Source organism: Oncorhynchus mykiss, chromosome 15 (genome assembly GCF_013265735.2).
Source record: "Oncorhynchus mykiss isolate Arlee chromosome 15, USDA_OmykA_1.1, whole genome shotgun sequence".
Lineage (NCBI taxonomy): Eukaryota > Metazoa > Chordata > Actinopteri > Salmoniformes > Salmonidae > Oncorhynchus > Oncorhynchus mykiss.
Genome location: NC_048579.1, coordinates 54,365,064 through 54,385,079, shown reverse-complemented (window position 1 = coordinate 54,385,079; position 20,016 = coordinate 54,365,064). Strand labels below are relative to the sequence as shown.

The following is a 20,016-nucleotide window of genomic DNA, read 5'->3' as shown; positions in this document are numbered from 1 at the left end:
CCTGCCCACTGCCCACTGAGAGGTGTCAACATTGAGATCCATATCACTCACCTGGTGTGGGCCGCCAAGGTGAGTACAGTGTTCAGGTAGTCCCTGAGCCAGGCAGCCACCCCCAGGACACATATCGACATGAGCTGAGGGAGTAGAACACATAGAGAGAGATAGAACACACAGACACACACATTACACACAGACACACACATACCATTGCCGTTTTACCAAGTAGGCCTACAGTAAACACTTCCACTCAACATATGTTTTGTCTGAAAATGCTTATGGCAGTGAAATATAATCCAGGGACTTGGTATGGCAACAAAATGTTGCCTAGGGGGATTTTGCCATGTGTTCAACACTGGCATAATCCACTACAACAACCCTGGAGCACTTATCAAATATAATGGCCTATAAATAGCATGCACTAGAATGACAAACATTCTTGGGATGCAAATTGCACATTTGTTTTTCTGCGCCTTGGAGACACGCATTGAGGTGGATGGATGAGAGGGGGGGATGAAGTTGTATGCTTTGTGTAGCATGAGCGCGGGCACAACGCAGCCACCTGTTGGGGGTCTCCGCTTCTCTTACCCAGAAGAGTAAATTGATAGCGTAGAGCAGGCAGCGCAGGCACCTCACCGCGTCCTCGCGAGCCATTCTGAGCGCAACAGCAACCGGTGGCCAAGACAGGACTCCTCATCCTAACCCGCGCCACCATGGCAACATCATTAACTAAAAGGAATATAAATCAATTCAATTGGGATCATTAGTCTGTCCCATGAATACAAAACGAGTTCTCAGTGTTCCGTGTAAGACATACCGGGTTTACATGTCTCTGTGCGTTCTGCGCGCGCCTTTCCAATGTCTTGTTTTAGCAGCCGCCGTAGATCCGTGGTAAGTTCCAGAAAGCATTCACAACAGGTGGTTTCTTACTTTCCCCAGTCCAGGAATGATGGAGTGTGTGGATGAGCGCTCAGCGGTGCTGACATATCCAAATCAATCATCACTCACTTAGCAAGGTATACTGCGAAAACATATCCAGAACATTACAACAAAACAACTTCTTATAAGGGCTTTTGCGCCAAATGAACATAATCCATTTGGTTAAATTATTAATGTTCAGCACTCCTTTGACTCCCAGAGCAAACGTCAAACACTAAAAATCATACTATTGCACAGCAGTCTAAATCAAAACAAATAAAATAAAACTTCAGTTGCGCACGTAGACACTGATTCCCAAAATCGATCTCTCCACAAAAACAATTCTCCGGTGGCGGTATGATAGGCCTAGCCTACCTATCGTCCAATTCAGAGTGCTGAGTTAGTTATGCGCTGTCAGTTCAACTTTTCCATGTTTGAGTGGCCAAAACTCAACTCGCAGTTTGTTCTGTGTCATCCAAAGAGGTTGTCCGCGGGGTCCTAGCGTTTCGTCTGATTGCAATGCAGGAGCAACAACAGCAGCAGCAACAGCAGGGCTATGGGTCTTTAGGGGGGGATGGAATGTGGACAGCTTTCCGCCTCCGAGATATAGCATACATAGGTCAAGAGGTCACATTTAGAGAGACTATTATTGTCTGGAGTAAATGTGGGATGGGACTTCATCATGGAACTTCACTAGAGAGAGCAACAATAATGCTGTAATAAGTGTCACCCCTTTTCCACAGATGTGCATGGCTATTCTATTATATTCTGTAGTATTCTGTTCTGTTCTATTCTGTTCTATTCTATTATATTCCCTGTGGGATGACATTACATAAGCCTATCACATACTCTTCTTTATACACATTCTTGATGATTTAGTGTATTAATAAAGGTGTCAATCCTTCAATTATGAAACACTGAGCATATCTCAGCCATTTAAAGCTTTCATTAGATAATCCGATTATTGGTTAGTCTATCTCTATCCCTGTCGATTCTGAGCTCATTCTAAGAAAAGACATGAATGAAAAAGGGGAAGGAATGAGTTACTCCTTAGGTTACATAATCAACAATTAAAAAGAGCAACAATAGACTCAGGTCGGCAGGCATTGTTATCTTAATTTATTGTATTTTGGTCTGTTTTTAATGTCCACAGTCTGGCCATGAACCAAATGGGATTGATCAGCATTAAAAAGCTTTATTGTTAGAGATGCACACAACAAAATAGACTCAAATTAAAGAAAGTGACATTGTATCTTGTGTGCCCTGATAGCAATAATGTTGACTCAATAGATTAAAGGAAATTACATCACAGCATAGACTTGCTTGGGTGGTCTTCAGTGTGCCAATCCATTGGAGGCAAGGAGACATGAGAGGATTAGTGTCACGTCTGCTCCCGCTCTCCCCACCCCCCCTCCCCGGTGCTTGAGGGCACCAGGCTGCCCTGCATCACGCACTCCTATCATCCATTATGCACACCTGCCTTCCCTCGTCACGCGCATCAGCGATATTGGACTCACCTGGACTCACTCATCACCTCTTGTTACCTCCCCTATATTTTTCAGTTCCACAGCTCTCTTCCCCACTTCTGCATGAATAGTTTTTTGTCTGTGTTACTAGTCTGCTGACGCTGTTCCTGTCTCGTTCCATGTCCTTTCTTTATTAAATGTTTGACTCCCTGTACCTGCTTCGTCTCTCCAGCGTCATCTCATGTGACAATTAGAGGGAATGAGGATGGGGTGGGGTGGGATGGGATGGAAATGGTGAACGGGGGGGGGGGGGGGGGGGGGGGGGGGGTTGGGAGAATTGAGAGAGACAGTGTTTGGTGCATGGGATGGATGGTTTAGCGCTTGTAATGGAGGGTCGGGTTGAGAGAGATCATGAGGAGAATAGAATAAAGTTTGTTATTGAGAGGATACCAAGTGTGAGAGACTGGAGAAGGGGGTGAGAGAGTGAATGAGAGTGAATGAAGGTGCACAAAAGATTGGTGAATGACTAGCTTCTCGTGCGTCTATTCTTGTGGGGACATGGTAACCTATAGATTGTCATTGTTTTGGATGAACAGACAAAACTAAATGCTCATGAATCCCTACTATAGACCTACAGTGCCTCCAGAAAGTATTCACACCCCTTGACTTTTTCCACATTTTGTGTTAGTCTGAATAAAAAAATAATTACAAAATTTAGATTTTTTTTTTGTCAATGGCCTACACACATTACCCCATAATATTGTCAAAATTGAATTCTGTTTTTTGATTTTTTTAAGTATTCAAACCCTTTGTTATTTAGGCAAGCCTAAATAAGTTCATGAGTAAAAATGTGCTTAACAAGTCACAATAAGTTGCACAGACTCTCTCTGTGTGCAATAATAGTGTTTAACATTATTTTTTAATTACTACCTCATCTCTATACCTCACACATACAATTATCTGTAAGGTCCCTCAGTCGAGCAGTGAATTTCAAACACAGATTCAACCACAAAGTCCAGGGATGTTTTCCAATGCCTCTCAAAGATGGGCACCTATTGGTAGATGGGTAAAAAAAAGCAGACATTGAATATCCCTTTGAGGATGGTAAAGTTATTAATTACACTTTGGATGGCGTATCAATACACCCAGTCACTACAAAGATACACTACCCAGAAAGACTCAGCTGTAATCACTGCTAAAGGTGATTCTAACACGTATTGACTCAGGGGGCTGAATAATTATCTAATCAAGATACTGTATTTTAGTGTTTTATTTTATCTTCTTTTTTTTTGTACAAATGTTTGAATTGTTCCTTCACTTTGACATTTTGTGTAGATTGTTGACAAAAATTACAATTAAATCCATTTTAATCCCACTTTGTAACACAACAAAATGTGGAAAAAGTCAAGGGGTGTGAATACTTTCTGAAGGCACTGTATATCAGGCCTATAATGGACTGACAATCTGTTAGACTATTCAAATGGGGGTGTTATTTTATTTTCTCAGTGTGTTACTTATAGTTGAATGTGTTCGTTATAGTTAAATAATATCTCAATTCAATGTGTGTCTAGGCCTACCCTACACAATATCAATTGTGCCAGATGAGCATTATTGTTGCTCACCTGCATTGAAGCTACAAATAAGATATTTCCTTTTAATCAAGTATTAATTTAAATTAATTTAAAATAGCGCATTTGTATTGAAGTTTGATAATTAAAATGTATTTACCTGGTTGGAAAAGCTTAATTATGTTATTTCAGTCAATGTTTGAAATGAATATGTCTATGAACTACATGAACTAACGGACTTTTGAAGTTTAGCACTCAACTCCATGTCTGGCCAATCACATTCTACGTTCTACTGACGTCACTTTCTCTGACCTCAGTTTGTCAGTGGTATTTTTTCTTCGGGACACAGCGGTTTGCGGCGCCATATTGAAAGACACAAATTATTTTCATAAACGCCTAAAATATCTAATTTGCCAAGATGTTGTACCTAGAGGATTACCTCGAGAGTGAGTATTTACGTTTATTTTACGTCTGGGTGGTATTATTTGTGTATTTACTGTCGTAAATGTGCATCATTTTAGCCGAAGCGCGCCCGGACTGTTAGCCTAGCCATGCTAACTCCTATAATCGCTTTTTCTTCTCGCTGGCAGTGATCGAGCAGCTACCCATGGATCTCCGCGACAGGTTTACGGAAATGAGAGAGATGGACCTGCAAGTTCAGAGTATGCACTGTTACAGCGTGACAGTCTACAAACACTTCACCGGCGAGCATTTTTCAAGTTGAAAAACACATTCTCAGTTTCGCACTTTTTGGGCTCATGTAGATAAGAGTTGAACTCTTAACACTAATTAGTGGCCAAATAAAAATGTGTTAAATACAGTGTTTTTATTTGTATAGCTAACACAGCTAGTGTTAGCGAACTTGGCTAGTATAACATTGCAGCAACTTTCAATAACCTGAGAAAGTTAACGGGTTTGTATAATTCTAGCTAGGGTTAGAAATTACAACATAAAAGCATGTTATATTTGTTTTCCATATAGAGGTCCAACTAACGTTTGTTGAATGTAAACAAAACAGGGGACATGGATTCGGGGCGTACACATCACATGTAGTATCAACGTTATACATTTGGCTACTTATAATTTTTTTTTCATGTGACTATAACTAGCTACATTTACACGAGCTGTTTGCTAACTAGAACATGCACCAATATTAATTTAGGGGGGTACTGAGACCATAGGCCTACTGGTATAATGCACATGAGTGTGTACTCCAGGCAGAGCAAAATTCAGTTGGGGTATAGTAATGGAAAAGGTTGGGAACCACTGGTGTTTAGGGTTCACTGGTAGTTTTAATCACAAGCCTTCTGGTCCACAGACACTGCATGTAATATTAGCTATTCTGGTCAGCATTGAAGTACAAATCAATATGAATTCTTCCACATGCATGCAGAGTATAAACCCATATCATTAGGTGTGCCTCAGACACACCTGTCCAGATAACTCACCCCTCCCATTTGCTGTAGATGCCATGGACCAGTTGGAGCAGAGGGTGAATGAGTTCTTTGTCAATGCAAAGAAGAACAAGCCAGAGTGGAGGGAAGAGCAGATGGGAGTCATCAAAAAGGTGCCAAATAAGTCTTATGTATATTTCCCTTTTAAAAAATACAGTTTGTTCTTTTAACTCCATAAATGTTTTACGATAAGCTGTACTATAACACTTTTTGTAGTTTTCTTTGTCATTTGCATTTTAGTCATATAACAGACACTTATCCAGAGCTACTTAAAGTTAGTGCATTCATCTTAGCATAGCTAGGTGGGACAACATATATCAACATTTCAGTACATTTTTCCTTAAAGTAGCTATCAGCAACGTCGGAGCTAGTAAGAAGAGTAAAGCAAGTGCCCGTGTTGGTTCACCAAATGTTTTTCTTTTTATACATTGTGTCAGCCTCTGACTGCTTTATCTCTGTTTCAGGATTATTATAAAGCATTGGAGGATGCAGATGAGAAAGTACAGCTGGCCAATCAGATTTATGATCTGGTGAGTTGGAATTTGAATGCCAAGATGGAGCTCTGTCTAACGATGTCTGGTTTGTCTAATGGGTCATGAGAAACCACTTCTATGAAAAGGTAGGGACAAGGGGAGTTAGAGGAGAATCTTTATCGCTGGTAGCCTTTTGTAGGATGATTTGTGGGTGCATGTCACCACTAAAATATAAAGTGTTCTGTTCAGGACTGTGCGGTCTGTGCCACTAGGTGGCAGGCAAACAATGTGAATAATTTGGAAGTCACTAGAATGTCAGTCTTTTCAAGTGTTTTTAATGTTTATTTAGATATTGATGTTTCTGTCTTTGAATATTCACTATGAAATAGATCAATATCAAATGTGTAAAATCCTGGGGTGTTTGTTCAACATCTATATTGTGGGGTATGAACAGTATGGTATATAATGGGGTGTGTGTTGCAGGTGGACCGTCACCTGAGGAAGCTGGACCAGGAGCTTGCTAAGTTCAAGATGGAGCTGGAGGCTGACAATGCTGGCATCACTGAGATTCTGGAGAGACGTGAGTCACATCTGTCTATCACAACACCACAGAAGCCCCATCCCCTTCATCTTATCCTGTTTTGGCTTTGGGGCAGTATTTTGACGTCTGGATGAGAAGCGTGCCCAAAGTAAACTGCCTGTTACTCAGGCCCAGAAGCTAAGATATGCATATAGATTAGATTTGCATAGAAAACACTATAACGTTTCTAAAACTGTTACAATAATGTCTGTGAGTATAACAGAACTGATATGGCAGATGAAATCCATCCAGGAAGTGGGATTTTTTTGATGTGGGTAGTTTTCAATTGAATGCCCATAGAATATCTAAATGGGTAGGACCCAGATTGCAGTTCCTATGGCTTCCACTAGATGTCAACATTCTTTAGACATTGTTCCAGGCTTGTTTTCTGAAAAATGAAGAAGAATGAGACCGTTTTGTCAGTGGACTGTAGAATCAAGCAGAGCTGGTTTGCGCGCCCTTCGTTGTTTTTCCTTTCTATTGAATACGCGATTGTCCGGTTTAAATATTATTGATTATTTAGACAATAGACAACCTGGGGATTAATTATAAACACCGTTTGACATGTTTCAACGAACTTTACCGGTACTATTAGGATGTATTCGTCTGCATGTTTTGACAGCCTTTTAACCTGTGGATTACTAAACAAACCGCGCCAACAAAGCTGAGTTTTTGGGATATAAAGAGGGACTTTATCGAACAAAACAAACATTTATTGTGTAGCTGGGACTCTTGTGACTGTAACCGGATGAAGATCTTCAAAGGTAAGTGATTAATTTTATCGCTATTTCTGACTTTCGTGACTCCTATACTTGGCTGGAAAATGTTTGTAGGATTTTCGTCGTAAAGCCTTTTTGAAATCTGACAAAGCGGCTGGATTAACAAGAAGTTAATCTTTAAACTGATGTATAACACTTGTATTTTTATGGAAGTTTATTATGACTCTTTCTGTATTTTGAATTTGGCGATCTGCAATTTCACCGGATGTTGTCGAGATGGGTCGCTAGCGGAACCCCTGCACCAGAGAAGTGAACTCTCTTGACCCTGTCAGAATGTTGGACTGACGGGCTGCTTTTTTTCTATTCTTGTTTCGGTTGCGATAGTGGGATGGTATCAATCTTCCCATCGGGATATTTCAGCCCTGCTGGGGGGCAGTATTGACCTAAAAATGACCCTGTTAAGTCAACTGTTGTGTCTGTCAGTGTTGTCACTGAGAGCCAGCTCTAACATTCTCTGTCCTCTGTCAGGATCCCTAGAGATGGACAGCCCCTCTCAGCCTGTCAATAACCACCACGTCCACTCACACACCACCGTGGAGAGTAAGTACAAGTCTTGGCTGTTTGGTCGACTTTCTTTTGAAGTTGTTTCATGTCGGAAGAAAAATGTATATTGACTAAAGAGCTTTGTTTGTGTAGATTATTTGCTGCTTTCCTATGTGAGGTCATGAAGGTAGTAATTCACGTTGTGTTTGTGTGTGACAGAGAGGAAGTACACCACGCAGCCGAGCCACCACACTACAGAGCACGTCCCAGAGAAGAAGTTCAAATCTGAAGCCCTGCTCTCCACACTTACGTCAGACGCCTCCAAGGAGAACACACCGGGCTGTCGCACCAACAGCACGACGTCAGCCTCTAACAACGTGTACAGTGTGAACTCGTCCCAGCCCCTGGCCTCCTACAACCTCAGCTCTCTGCCTGCTGGGCCTGGGGCTGGGGCAGGGGCCATCACCATGGCTGCAGCGCAGGCTGTACAGGCCACCGCACAGGTATAAACACAAACATTATTTTTCACACACACAGACTTACACCCAACTCCACGGCCCTCTGATTTATTCAAATGTGTGCTGAAGTGATGGGGATCGGTATCAGTATCTTGACCCAGACTGTCTGTTCTGAGGATTATCTTATCTGATTAGGACAAATGTCCTTGAATGTGTAACTGATGTGTGTCCTATGACTGTAACTAACCCTGTTCATGGCTATGTGTGTCTCTCTCTCTCTACCTGCCTTTCCCATCTTCTTTCTCTGTCTGTGCCTTCCTTCCCCTCCCCTTCATGTCAGATGAAGGAGGGCAGGAGGACTAGCAGTCTAAAGGCCAGCTACGAGGCCATTAAGAACAATGACTTCCAGCTGGGGAGGGAGTTCTCCCTGACCTCCCGGGATACCACGGGGGCCTACTCCACCTCCGCACTGGCCAACACCCTCACCCAGACCCTCACCCCAGCCGGCTCAGCCATCGCCTCCGACTCCCGCGGCGGACGCAAGACCAAGTACGACACAGCTTATATGCACACGCACAGCCCCCGTACGCTTAGACAAGCATGACAATCCCTAGCTGGTGGTCTTCTCCAGTGATATCACATAATTTCATGCCTTATTAAACCGTGTCAATCTACCCTGCATCCCCCCACATCGGATGAACAGATGTCAAATCACGCAACATCATTTCAGTGTCCAGTCCCATGATGTCACGCCACATTATGCCAGCCATGCTTTCCAGCTCCACCCTTACAGCATGAATAAATAAATGAAGATGAAACATGGAGATCTAGTCTAAACTGTTTGTCTTTTCTCCCCCTCCACAGGGGCAACACCAAGTCTTCCAACCACCAGTCGTCGTCCTCCTCTTCTTCTTCATCCCTGTCGTCATGCTCCTCTTCTTCAGCCCTCGCCCAGGAGCTGTCGCAGCAGGTCTCGGCCCTCCCAGAGTCTGAGACCAACAACCAGGTGGACTGGACCTACGACCCCAACGAGCCCCGCTACTGCATCTGCAACCAGGTACACACACATCCAGAGACACTCTCTCACACTGGACAGCACACAACTACAGCTGACAGGTTAACTAAAATGGCTTCTCTCTTGTTAAAGGTGTCTTATGGAGAAATGGTGGGCTGTGATAATCAAGACGTAAGTACCCATTTCCATTTGGGAGTGCTTTTCTCATGTTCTACAACTGTTACCACATTACTTTCACATATGACTTTGTCAAATGAGAGATGAGGTATGAGCTAACCTGAGTGCCCTGTGTGTGTTTGTGCAGTGCCCCATCGAGTGGTTCCACTACGGCTGCGTGGGCCTAACAGAAGCCCCCAAGGGGAAGTGGTACTGCCCCCAGTGTACTACTGCCATGAAGAGGAGAGGCAGCAGGCACAAATAGACACCCCACCTCTACTACCCTGCTCCTCATCCAGGACCACCCCTATCCCATTCCACACCCTTACCCCGCAAAACCAACTGTCAATGCTATATCAACTAGTTCCTCCCAAACAAGTGTGTGTACCTGTTGTGGCCACACACACAGTATTCTTATTCACCTGCCTGTCTGTGTAACCTCTCAGGGGTCAAAACAGTGGGGTCAAAGGTTGTCATTGCAGGGTCAGTCTCCTGCGGGAATATTTGGATGAGACACCTGACTGGAAAATCAAAACGAGCCAAGACTTCCTGAAACCGCACACCCTGGTTGGGTGTCCATTGTCCCCCTCCTGAATGTTGAGCCTCGGTGCACCCCTTCTCTCCCCCATTCATCAGACATTCCTCGCCTTTCCCCTTGTGACAGGAAGGGCCCCCCCCTTCCTGCTTCTAAGCACGGCTGCAACAAGAAGTGCTCATTACAGTAAAATTACACAGACTGGGAAATGTACTCCATGGGTGTTTATTGGACTACAAAACCCAACCCCTCTACAAGTTTTAATTTGAATTGTAAACGAATTGATGAAACGCAACTATGACTTTGAAAATATGAGGGTGATGATTGGGACGGTGGTCATTTCAGGTAAAGTATGGATGAATATGAGTGACCCTCCACCGTTGAGTCCTGTAAAGCTGAAGAGTTCGGAATGTACAGTGTAAGATCAGTCAACTGAAGCGTGTATGTCTGAGTGTACATTTTTCTGTATGTGCGTGTGTATGTGTCTAGTCATTCTGTACTGAGATGGTGTGTAAAAGTTTCCAGAGATGTAGAAAGAAAAAAATCCAATAAAGTGATCAAGTTCTTTTGGTATTTCACGTGTTTCCTGGCTTCATCTGTCAACGGTGGCCTCTCTTCTTGATCAAACTGTTACACTTCATAGCTCTAGGTATCCATTGTATTTGACTACACAATCAAAATGTAGATGGCTGTTGAATCACCAATGTTTTGATTCACAGTGGGCTTACAATGTGGACTGATTGCTTTATAAGTGTTGTACCGACACAAATGTTATACTGTTGCAAAATGTACCAATTAATTGTCGCACGTGCTGAATACAAACTTACTGTGAAATGCAAGCCCTTAACCAACAACGGAGATTTAAGATTTTTTTTTACTAAATTAACTAAATAAAAAAATATTTAAAAACAGCAACAAAAACGACACTATATACAGGGGGTACCAGTACCGTGTCAATGTGTGGGGGTACAAGATAGTTTAGGTAATATGTACATGAAGGTAGTGGTAAAGTGACTGCAAGATAATAAACAGCGAGTAGCAGCAGCATTCAAAAAAAGGGGGAGCGGGTCAATGAAAATAGTCTGGGTAGCCATTTGATTAGCGGTTCAGCAGTTTTATGGCTTGGGGGTAGAAGCATAGACTAGCAGAGAGAACAGTCTATGACTAGGGTAGCTGGAGTCTTTGACAATGTTTAGGGCCTTCCTCTGACACCGCCTGGTATAGGGGTTCCGGATGGCAGGAAGCTTGGCCCCAGTGACGTACTGGGCCGTATGCACTACCCTCTGTAGTGCCTTGCGCTCGGAGGCCGAGCAGTTGCCATAGCAGGCAGTCATGCAACCAGTCAGGATGCTCTCGATGATGCAGCTGTAACTTTTTGAGGATCTGAAGACCCATGCCAAAACTTTTCAGTCTCCTGAGGGGAAATAGGTGTTATCGTGCCCTCTTCACGACTGTTTTGGTGTGTTTGGACCATGATAGTTTGTTGGTGATGTGGACACCAAGGAACTTGAAGCTCTCAACCTGCTCCACTACAGCCCCATCGATGAGAATGGGGGTGTGCTCGGCCCTCCGTTTCCTGTAGTCCAGGATTATCCCCTTTGTCTTGATCATCTTGAGGGAGAGGTTGTTGTCCTGGCACCACACTTCCAGCTCTCTGACCTCACTATAGGCTGTCTCATCATTGTCTGTGATCAGGCCTTCCATCATGGTGTCGTCGCCAAACTTAATGATGGTGTTAGAGTCATGCTTGGCCACGCAGTCATGGGTGAACAGGGAGTACAGGAGGGGACTAAGCACGCACACCTGAAGGCCCCCTGTGTTGAGGATCAGCGTGGTAGATGTGTTGTTGCCTATGGAGGTGTTTAGTCCCAGGGTCCATAGCTTAGTGATGAGCTTTGAGGGTATTATGGTGTTGAACGCTGTGCTGTAGTCAATTAACAGCATTCTCACATAGGTGTTCCTTTTGTCCATGTGGGAAAGGGTGGTGTTGAGTGCAATAAAGATTACGTCATCTGTAGATCTGTTGGGGTGGTATGCAAATCGAAATGGATATAGGGTTTCTGGGATGATGGTGTTGAAGTGCACACCATAACTAGCCTTCCATAGCACTTCATGGCTATAGACGTGCTACGGGTCGGTAGTCATTTAGGCAGGTTACCTTGGTATTCTTGGGCACAGGGACTATTGTGGTCTGCTTATAACTTAGGTATTACAGACTCGGACAGGGACAGGTTGAACATGTCAGTAAAGCGTATGCTCGCAGTACACGTCCTGGTAATCCATCTGGCCCTGTGGCCTTGGGAATGTTGACCTGTTTAAAGGTTAGTTACAGTCATAGGACACACATCAGTTACACATTCAAGGACATTTGTCCTAATCAGATAAGATAATCCTCAGAACAGACAGTCTGGGTCAACATTACTCACATCGGCTACGGCGAGCGTGATCACACAGTCGCCCAGAACAGCTGGTGCTCTCATGCATGCTTCAGTGTTGCTTGCCTCGAAGCGCAATAGAAGTAATTTAGCTTGTCTGGTACGCTTGTGTCACTGGGCAGCTCGCGGCTGGGCTTCCCTTTGTAGTTCGTAATAGTTTGCAAGCCCTGCCACATCCGATGAGCGTCGGGGCCGGTGTAGTAGGATTCAATGTTAGTCCTGTGTTTACGCTTTGCCTGTTTGATGGTTCGTCGGAGGGCATAGAGGGATTTCTTATAAGCGTCTGGGTTAGAGTCCCGCTCCTTGAAAGCGGCAGCTCTACCCTTTAGCTCAGTCCGGATGTTGCCTGTAATACATGGCTTCTGGTTGGGGTATGTACGTACGGTCACTGGGGACAATGTGCATTACTGGGGATGCACTTATTGATGAATCCGGTGACTGATGTGGTATACGCCTCAATGCCATCGTATGAGTCCTGGAACATATTTCAGTCTGTGCTAGTGAAACAGTCCTGTAGCTTAGCATCTGCGTCATCTGGCCACCTCCGTATTGAGCAAGTCACTGATACTCCCTGCTTTAGTTTTTAGATAGAATTATGTTCAGATTTGCCAAAAGGAGAGCAAGGGATATCTTTGAAATCATCTCTGTGTGTGGGGTAAAGGTGGTGTAGAGTTTTTTTTTTTAAAACATCAAATAATGAAGTAAGCTTTTAACCCATTACACCGCTTTGTTTTAATGGTGACCTGCTCGCCCCATTAACATTGCATTTGACCTCTCAACAAATGCAGTACTAACAGGGCTATTCAATCATGTCCTCAAGGGCTGATGTACTGCTGTTTTTCTTTATTTGGCAGGAATTGTATTAATGAATGCCACTGATTTACCATGAGTCAGCTCACCTACATGGTGTCCCAGGTCTAATCATTCCCTGGTTCGAGGAATGTAATGAAAACCAGCAGTGTTGCAACCCTCACACACAAGGGGATTTGGTTGTACCAAATTTGGTCATTGATTGTATTCACTTTTTTGTTATATACAAAACTGCCATAATAGCTATATATTTTTTAGAAGGAACCTGAGGTGTCTTGGAGAACTTACAACTTCACCAAATAAAGGGAACATGTTTTCAGCCCTTGCTCTGAAAGGGAACCTTTTCAGTAGCCTCTCTCTCACCACATCTGACTGAAACAAAGCAGGGCTCCAACTCCTTTCTCTAAATAATGAGCCAAGGGAGGACTGGTGTGTGTGCCACAAATAGCAAAGAGTGAGCCCTGTCTTTTACCACAATTTGGAATGAGGGGGAGCATACCTCGACCCCGACCGAGGAGGCATGTGTGCGCATTTAGACCGCTCCATGTACATCGTGGAATTTCAAAACCGTTACTTTACAAGAACGCTCCTCAACTATCCAGTTGAAACTGATCAATGGTATAAACTCCACTTGTTTTTTTTCTTTACCCGAGGGAGTTTTAATTTTCGGAACCAGTAGCCCTGTGTGTGAGACTGTAATCCAGCCGTCCGCACGGAAAGGAAGTTCGGCTACTGTTGACTTTTTCCTCTTAGAGTAGCCTAACCCAGACCAGGTGAAGTCGCCCCCCGGTGCGCGGCCAGCGCTCGGATATAGTGGAAACCCTCTTTGTAGTCTGTAACCTATTTCAGGGTCTGAAGTCTTGGTGAAGTTCTTCATTTTTCTAACTTCAGTTTGGCTCTATCTGTGTCTGACGGGATGTTTTCATGCGTTGTGCCTTTGATTGTGAATGGGAATGGCATTTTTCTGACAGCGCGCAGTAGCAGAGTCTGATCTATGATGTTCTGCTTCTCGAGAATGTTTTTAATGATCTGAGGGGCACTCTTCCCCAAAGGAAGCGAGAGGGGAAACTTTCCCCATCTCTCTCGAAACTCCAGTGTTCAAGGATGTGATAGTTGGACTGTGGCTCACTGATCTAACTTAATTCTCATGAATAACGGAATAACAACGTTGGGGAAAAGGTTTTGTTTGTTTGTGCCAGCTCACAAATGATCACTCGAGTTTGTCATAGTGACGATTCTTGGACACCGTGGACCCCCCTCTGAAATACCAACCAGGTCATATTTGAAAGATAAAATGCGGCACAATGTTCCAGGTCTTTGTGTATTCCTGAAGTGCGTGTTTCTACAGATAGCGCCGCTGCTCTGTGTTCCTTCTATCCGACCGGGAGAGCGGCCAGAGTGGTGTGAGGTCTGAGTGGGACGCGGAGAAGAAATAGGCTAAATATCTTCCCTCATGGTATGCCTTTATTCTTCTGCCAGCAAAGTTGGGAGTGAAACGGGAATGTTTCTTCTGCCAGCAAAGTTGGGAGTGAAACGGGAATGTTTCTTCCGCGGCTCTGGACGCTCCGCCGCAGGTATTGCTCCGGACGGTTATTGCTCTTAGGGTTCGCGGTGTGTCTTTTCTACCAGACCCTGATGGTGGCACGGAGTCGGTTCAAAGGCGACCCACCTGCGGCTGACGAACGCAACAAGTCAACGATGACTGAAGCGTTGGAAGTATTTGATGAACTTCTGAAGGACCCTGAGAGGCTTATTTCTACCCTGGAGGCTTTGGAGAGGGACAGATATGTAAGTGGGGTTATGATAGAATTGCACTTGTCTATTGTACAATGTTTGTCCTGTGCTTTAGGTAGTCTACTTGAACCTTGAATATTGAAGATTCAAGGATAAGCTTTGTTCCATCCCACAATGGGTAAGGCCATTTCATCATCAAAACACATGGTATAGGCTTTCTTTAAACCGTGCTGTGTTAGTTGCATGCAATGGTTGTATCCCTCCCTATGCAGCCTGTGTTTTGTCATTCATTAACTTTAATGAGCAACAACCTTAGCTTCAAACCTAACAACAAAATTATTGGATGCTGACTCCTTGGCTTAGCCTATATAACTAGCAGATTGAGCCTATTTTAATTTAGTTGTCAGCCTATATAACTAACAAGTATCGTAAACTGCTTAAGAATAGTGAACCGTTTTTTTGCTATGGATATTAGTGTTGAGGTATTTAGATGAGCTTGCTAGGAGCTCGAGGCTCAATGCCCATTGGTCAGCTGGACATGCCATGTGCTCTAGAAGTATCCCGGGTGCAGCTTTATTTATTTAATGCCAGCTCTTCGCTCCACACAGATGATTGACACCTGTATGAACCTTTAGAAAAACAAGTTTGCATATCAATTTCCCGGGTTATTTTAAGTGATTCGTTGTCTGAAAGTGTTCCCTGATATAGCCTAAAAGTTCTGCCATTAATCAAGTTGGATAAGCCATCCTTTGACAGCTCTCATGCATCCATAAAATGACAGCTGACATAATCTGAGGTAAACCAAACATGAGGGATTTAAATGTATTTATTACCCAGCTGCCTCAAATGTGGCCTATGCCTTGACCATTATAGCTTTGCTTGACATTGTATGGGCTAGCTAGAGCGTGTGTATGAGTGTGTGACAAAGACTAACAGTGTGTGTTTGTGCATATGTGTGTGTGTGTGTGTCATAGGTGCATGTGGGTAGCACAATTGGATGACAGACTGCTCTGTAATTGTGAGAGTATCTTCTGGTAATCCCACAGTTACTGTGTTTGCTTTTCAGTCTTTCAGGAAGTGTGTGTTGTATTCAGACAAGATTGACCGCTGCCATAGATCACAAATCAGCTGCTAGTACCTCAGGTCACCACACAGCTCTCTGGTTACCATCTACCTCTAATAACTGATTCTAGATCAGCTCTACTTACCCACTTCTAACTTTTACCATTATGGGTTAAATTTGGAAATTGTTCTTGGAACAGTTGTCATGGCCCCTTGGAGAGGAAGAAAATAATAAATAAACAAGGAGAGGGGGGGGGGGGGTGGGGGAGAAGGAGGGATAGTGTTGAGAGAGATATTGAGAGGGAGACAGACAGAGACAGGCAGTCTGTTGGACTTGTTGACTATGTGGTTGACAGAGAGAAACCGAGCTGTCACAGCCAAATGTGTTATCCACCACAGACACACTGCCTCAGTTTAGCTGTTGAGTGCAACTCCGAGTTCTAGAAACAACCCTAACAGTTCTGAATGTTGGACTTATTGTGAATCCGAAGTTTGACGTCTGAGCCATTACATTGCCCTTATTTCTCCTCTCATAATACTCAAAGGACTCTGTCATAGTTGATATTGAGTGTGACTGGGGCGGTTTGATTGTTGGCATGTCTAGAGCCATCGTTACAAAAGCCCTGTCACTTTAGTGTTTGTGCCTGTTACCCTCTGTGGCATGTCATACTGACTAGCTTCACACTGTGTGTATGGGGTGTTCAGTATTTGTGTCTGTCTGGGGCAGGATGGTGATTGGAATTGCTGGAGAGTTGTTAGGGATGGGGCATTTTGGCAAGGGTGTTGGTGTTATAGGTTTGCAATGTGTGTGTGTGAGTGTGTGTCCATGTGCGTGTGTATGCAGTTAGCACCTGTGTATGGCTGTCCCAGGCTTTCCAGGGGTGCTAGCGGGGTGAGTGCTCCAGCAGTAGGCCAGTAGGAAGTGTTAGATCAGCGCTACGGAATGTGATCCTCCAGCGCTTTATTCCCTTTGAGTTTCTTCCAGACCCTGACAGCCCCATTCAGTCCCAGGGCAGGAGGCAGGAACAGAGCAGAATCAGAGATCAGAAAGCCATGGAACACAGCCTCACTCGCACACACATACACGCTATGATTCAATGGCACTGCTACTCCCATCAGAGCAGCATTCAAACTCCCCACATATGAGTGGAGGACATTTGGTGGTGTTCAGAGTGGAACCCCTGCCAGAAAGATCTGGATGCTTGTTTGCTTCTTTGACACTGAATGGCTGAAAGTGTGTATGGGAGGAGGTTCCAGCATTTGACCACTGGCACTAACCAGACTCTCTAAGCTTGGAGAAGGTCACAGGGATGGTAGGGTCAGGGAGGCAGTTAGGGTGCTGTGATGGTAGGGCCAGGGAGTCAGTTAGGGTGCTGGGATGGTAGGGTCAGGGAGTCAGTTAGGGTGCTGGGATGTTAGGGTCAGGGAGTCAGTTAGGGTGCTGGGATGGTAGGGTCAGGGAGTCAGTTAGGGTGCTGGGATGAAGGGTCAGGGAGACAGGGAGTCAGTTAGGGTGCTGGGATGGTAGGGTCAGGGAGGCAGTTAGGGTGCTGGGATGGTAGGGTCAGGGAGTCAGTTAGGGTGCTGGGATGGTATGGTCAGGGAGTCAGTTAGGTTCTGGGATGGTAGGGTCAGGGAGTCAGTTAGGGTGCTGGGATGGTAGGGTCAGGGAGTCAGTTAGGGTGCTGGGATGGTAGGGTCAGGGAGTCAGTTAGGGTGCTGGGATGGTAGGGTCAGGGAGGCAGTTAGGGTGCTGGGATGGTAGTGTCAGGGAGGCAGTTAGGGTGCTGGGATGGTAGGGTCAGGGAGGCAGTTAGGGTGCTAGGATGGTAGGGTCAGGGAGGCAGTTAGGGTGCTGGGATGGTAGGGTCAGGGAGGCAGTTAGGGTTCTGGGATGGTAGGGTCAGGGAGTCAGTTAGGGTTCCGGGACGGTAGGGTCTGGGAATCAGTTAGGGTGCTGGGATGGTAGGGTCAGGGAGTCAGTTAGGGTTCCGGAATGGTAGGGTCAGGGAGTCAGTTAGGGTGCTGGGATGGTAGGGTCAGGGAGTCAGTTAGGGTTCTGGGATGGTAGGGTCAGGGAGTCAGTTAGGGTTCTGGGATGGTAGGGTCAGGGAGTCAGATAGGGTGCTGGGATGGTAGGGTCAGGGAGTCAGTTAGGGTGTTGGGATGGTAGGGTCAGGGAGTCAGTTAGGGTGCTGGGGATGAAGGGTCAGGGAGGCAGGGAGTCAGTTAGGGTGCTGGGATGGTAGGGTCAGGGAGGTAGTTAGGGTGCTGGGATGGTAGGGTCAGGGAGTCAGTTAGGGTGCTGGGATGGTAGGGTCAGGGAGGCAGTTAGGGTTCCGGAATGGTAGGGTCAGGGAGTCAGATAGGGTGCTGGGATGGAAGGGTCAGGGAGTCAGTTAGGGTGCTGGGGATGAAGGGTCAGGGAGACAGGGAGTCAGTTAGGGTGCTAGGATGGTAGGGTCAGGGAGTCAGTTAGGGTGCTGGGGATGAAGGGTCAGGGAGACAGGGAGTCAGTTAGGGTGCTAGGATGGTAGGGTCAGGGATTCTGTTAGGGTGCTGGGATGGTAGGGTCAGGGAGTCAGTTAGGGTGAAGGGATGGTAGGGTCAGGTAGTCAGTTAAGGTGCTGGGATGGTAGGGTCAGGGAGTCAGTTAGGGTGAAGGGATGGTAGGGTCAGGGAGGCAGTTAGGGTTCTGGGATGGTAGGGTCATGGAGGCAGTTAGGGTTCTGGGATGGTTGGGTCAGGGAGGCAGTTAGGGTTCTGGGATGGTTGGGTCAGGGAGTCAGTTTGGGTTCTGGGATGGTAGGGTCAGGGAGTCAGTTAGGGTGCTGAGATGGTAGGGTCAGGGAGACATGGAGTCAGTTAGGGTGCTGGGATGGTAGGGTCAGGGAGGCAGTTAGGGTGCTGGGGATGACGGTCAGGGAGTCAGTTAGGGTGCTGAGATGGTTGGGTCAGGGAGGCAGTTAGGGTTCTGGGATGGTTGGGTCAGGGAGTCAGTTTGGGTTCTGGGATGGTAGGGTCAGGGAGTCAGTTAGGGTGCTGGGGATGAAGGGTCAGGGAGACATGGAGTCAGTTAGGGTGCTGGGATGGTAGGATCAGGGAGGCAGTTAGGGTGCTGGGATGGTAGGGTCAGGAAGTCAGTTTGGGTGCTGGGATGGTAGGGTCAGGGAGTCAGTTAGGGTGCTGGGATGGTAGGGTCAGGGAGTCAGTTAGGGTGCTGGGGCTGAAGGGTCAGGGAGACATGGAGTCAGTTAGGGTGCTGGGATGGTAGGGTAATGGAGGCAGTTAGGGTTCTGGTATAGTAGGGTCAGGGAGTCAGTTAGGGTGCTGGGATGGTAGGGTCAGGGAGGCAGTTAGGGTTCTGGGATGGTTGGGTCAGGGAGTCAGTTTGGGTTCTGGGATGGTAGGGTCAGGGAGTCAGTTAGGGTGCTGGGACGGTAGGGTCTGGGAATCAGTTAGGGTGCTGGGATGGTAGGGTCAGGGAGTCAGTTAGGGTTCCGGAATGGTAGGGTCAGGGAGTCAGTTAGGGTTCTGGGATGGTAGGGTCAGGGAGTCAGTTAGGGTTCTGGGATGGTAGGGTCAGGGAGGCAGTTAGGGTTCTGGGATGGTAGGGTCAGGGAGGCAGTTAGGGTTCTGGGATGGTAGGGTCAGGGAGTCAGTTAGGGTTCTGGGATGGTAGGGTCAGGGAGGCAGTTAGGGTTCTAGAAAACATAGATTGCTCACCCTAGTCACACCCTGACCTAACCAATTAAGTGAAATTGAAAGTGAAAAAAAATTACAATCTCTCTCAATTTCTCTCTCGCTTCTCCTTCATTTTGGAAGAAATGTATTTGTTCGAAACTGTTCAACCATTGTCTTTCTCTCTCTTTGAGGCAACGACTCACCATATTTTATGCACTGCAGTGCTAGCTAGCCGTAGCTTATGCTTTCAGTACTAGATTCATTCTCTGATCCTTTGATTGGGTGGACAACATGTCAGTTCATGCTGCAAGATCTCTGATAGGTTGTAGGACGTCCTCCAGAAGTTGTCATACTTACTATGTAAGTCTATGGAAGGGGGTGAGAACCATGAGCCTCCTAGGTTTTGTTT

The 20,016-nt window shown here is 45.6% G+C and overlaps 3 protein-coding genes across 4 annotated transcripts in view; 2 read left to right on the top strand and 1 right to left on the bottom strand.

Moving 5' to 3' along the window:
* Positions 1 to 1,445, bottom strand: part of LOC110490330 (tetraspanin-12) — a 15,794-nt gene extending 14,349 nt beyond the window's left edge. Inside the window, exons 1-4 of the mRNA XM_036944641.1 lie at positions 1,291 to 1,445; positions 815 to 1,018; positions 586 to 726; positions 52 to 134 (exon numbers count right to left, since the gene is read on the bottom strand). Of these exons, the coding sequence (XP_036800536.1) occupies positions 52 to 134; positions 586 to 651 (149 nt within the window). The 5' untranslated portion in view covers positions 652 to 726; positions 815 to 1,018; positions 1,291 to 1,445. The remainder of the gene's footprint in view (positions 1 to 51; positions 135 to 585; positions 727 to 814; positions 1,019 to 1,290) is intronic.
* Positions 1,446 to 4,233: 2,788 nt separating this feature from the next.
* On the top strand, positions 4,234 to 10,455 carry LOC110490329 (inhibitor of growth protein 3). The gene is made up of 11 exons (XM_021563654.2): positions 4,234 to 4,395; positions 4,540 to 4,611; positions 5,416 to 5,516; positions 5,868 to 5,933; positions 6,360 to 6,456; positions 7,704 to 7,775; positions 7,938 to 8,221; positions 8,517 to 8,725; positions 9,041 to 9,233; positions 9,324 to 9,362; positions 9,496 to 10,455. The coding sequence occupies exons 1-11, from the start codon at positions 4,368 to 4,370 to the stop codon at positions 9,610 to 9,612; spliced, it is 1,278 nt and encodes a 425-aa protein (XP_021419329.1). The 5' UTR covers positions 4,234 to 4,367; the 3' UTR covers positions 9,613 to 10,455.
* Positions 10,456 to 13,554: 3,099 nt separating this feature from the next.
* Positions 13,555 to 20,016, top strand: part of LOC110490750 (cadherin-like and PC-esterase domain-containing protein 1) — a 66,518-nt gene continuing 60,056 nt past the window's right edge. Inside the window, exons 1-2 of one of the 2 annotated variants that reach the window (XM_036944638.1) lie at positions 13,555 to 14,611; positions 14,650 to 14,915. In XM_036944638.1, the coding sequence (XP_036800533.1) occupies positions 14,581 to 14,611; positions 14,650 to 14,915 (297 nt within the window). In that variant the 5' untranslated portion in view covers positions 13,555 to 14,580. The remainder of the gene's footprint in view (positions 14,612 to 14,649; positions 14,916 to 20,016) is intronic. The other variant, XM_036944639.1, reaches the window with a different exon arrangement.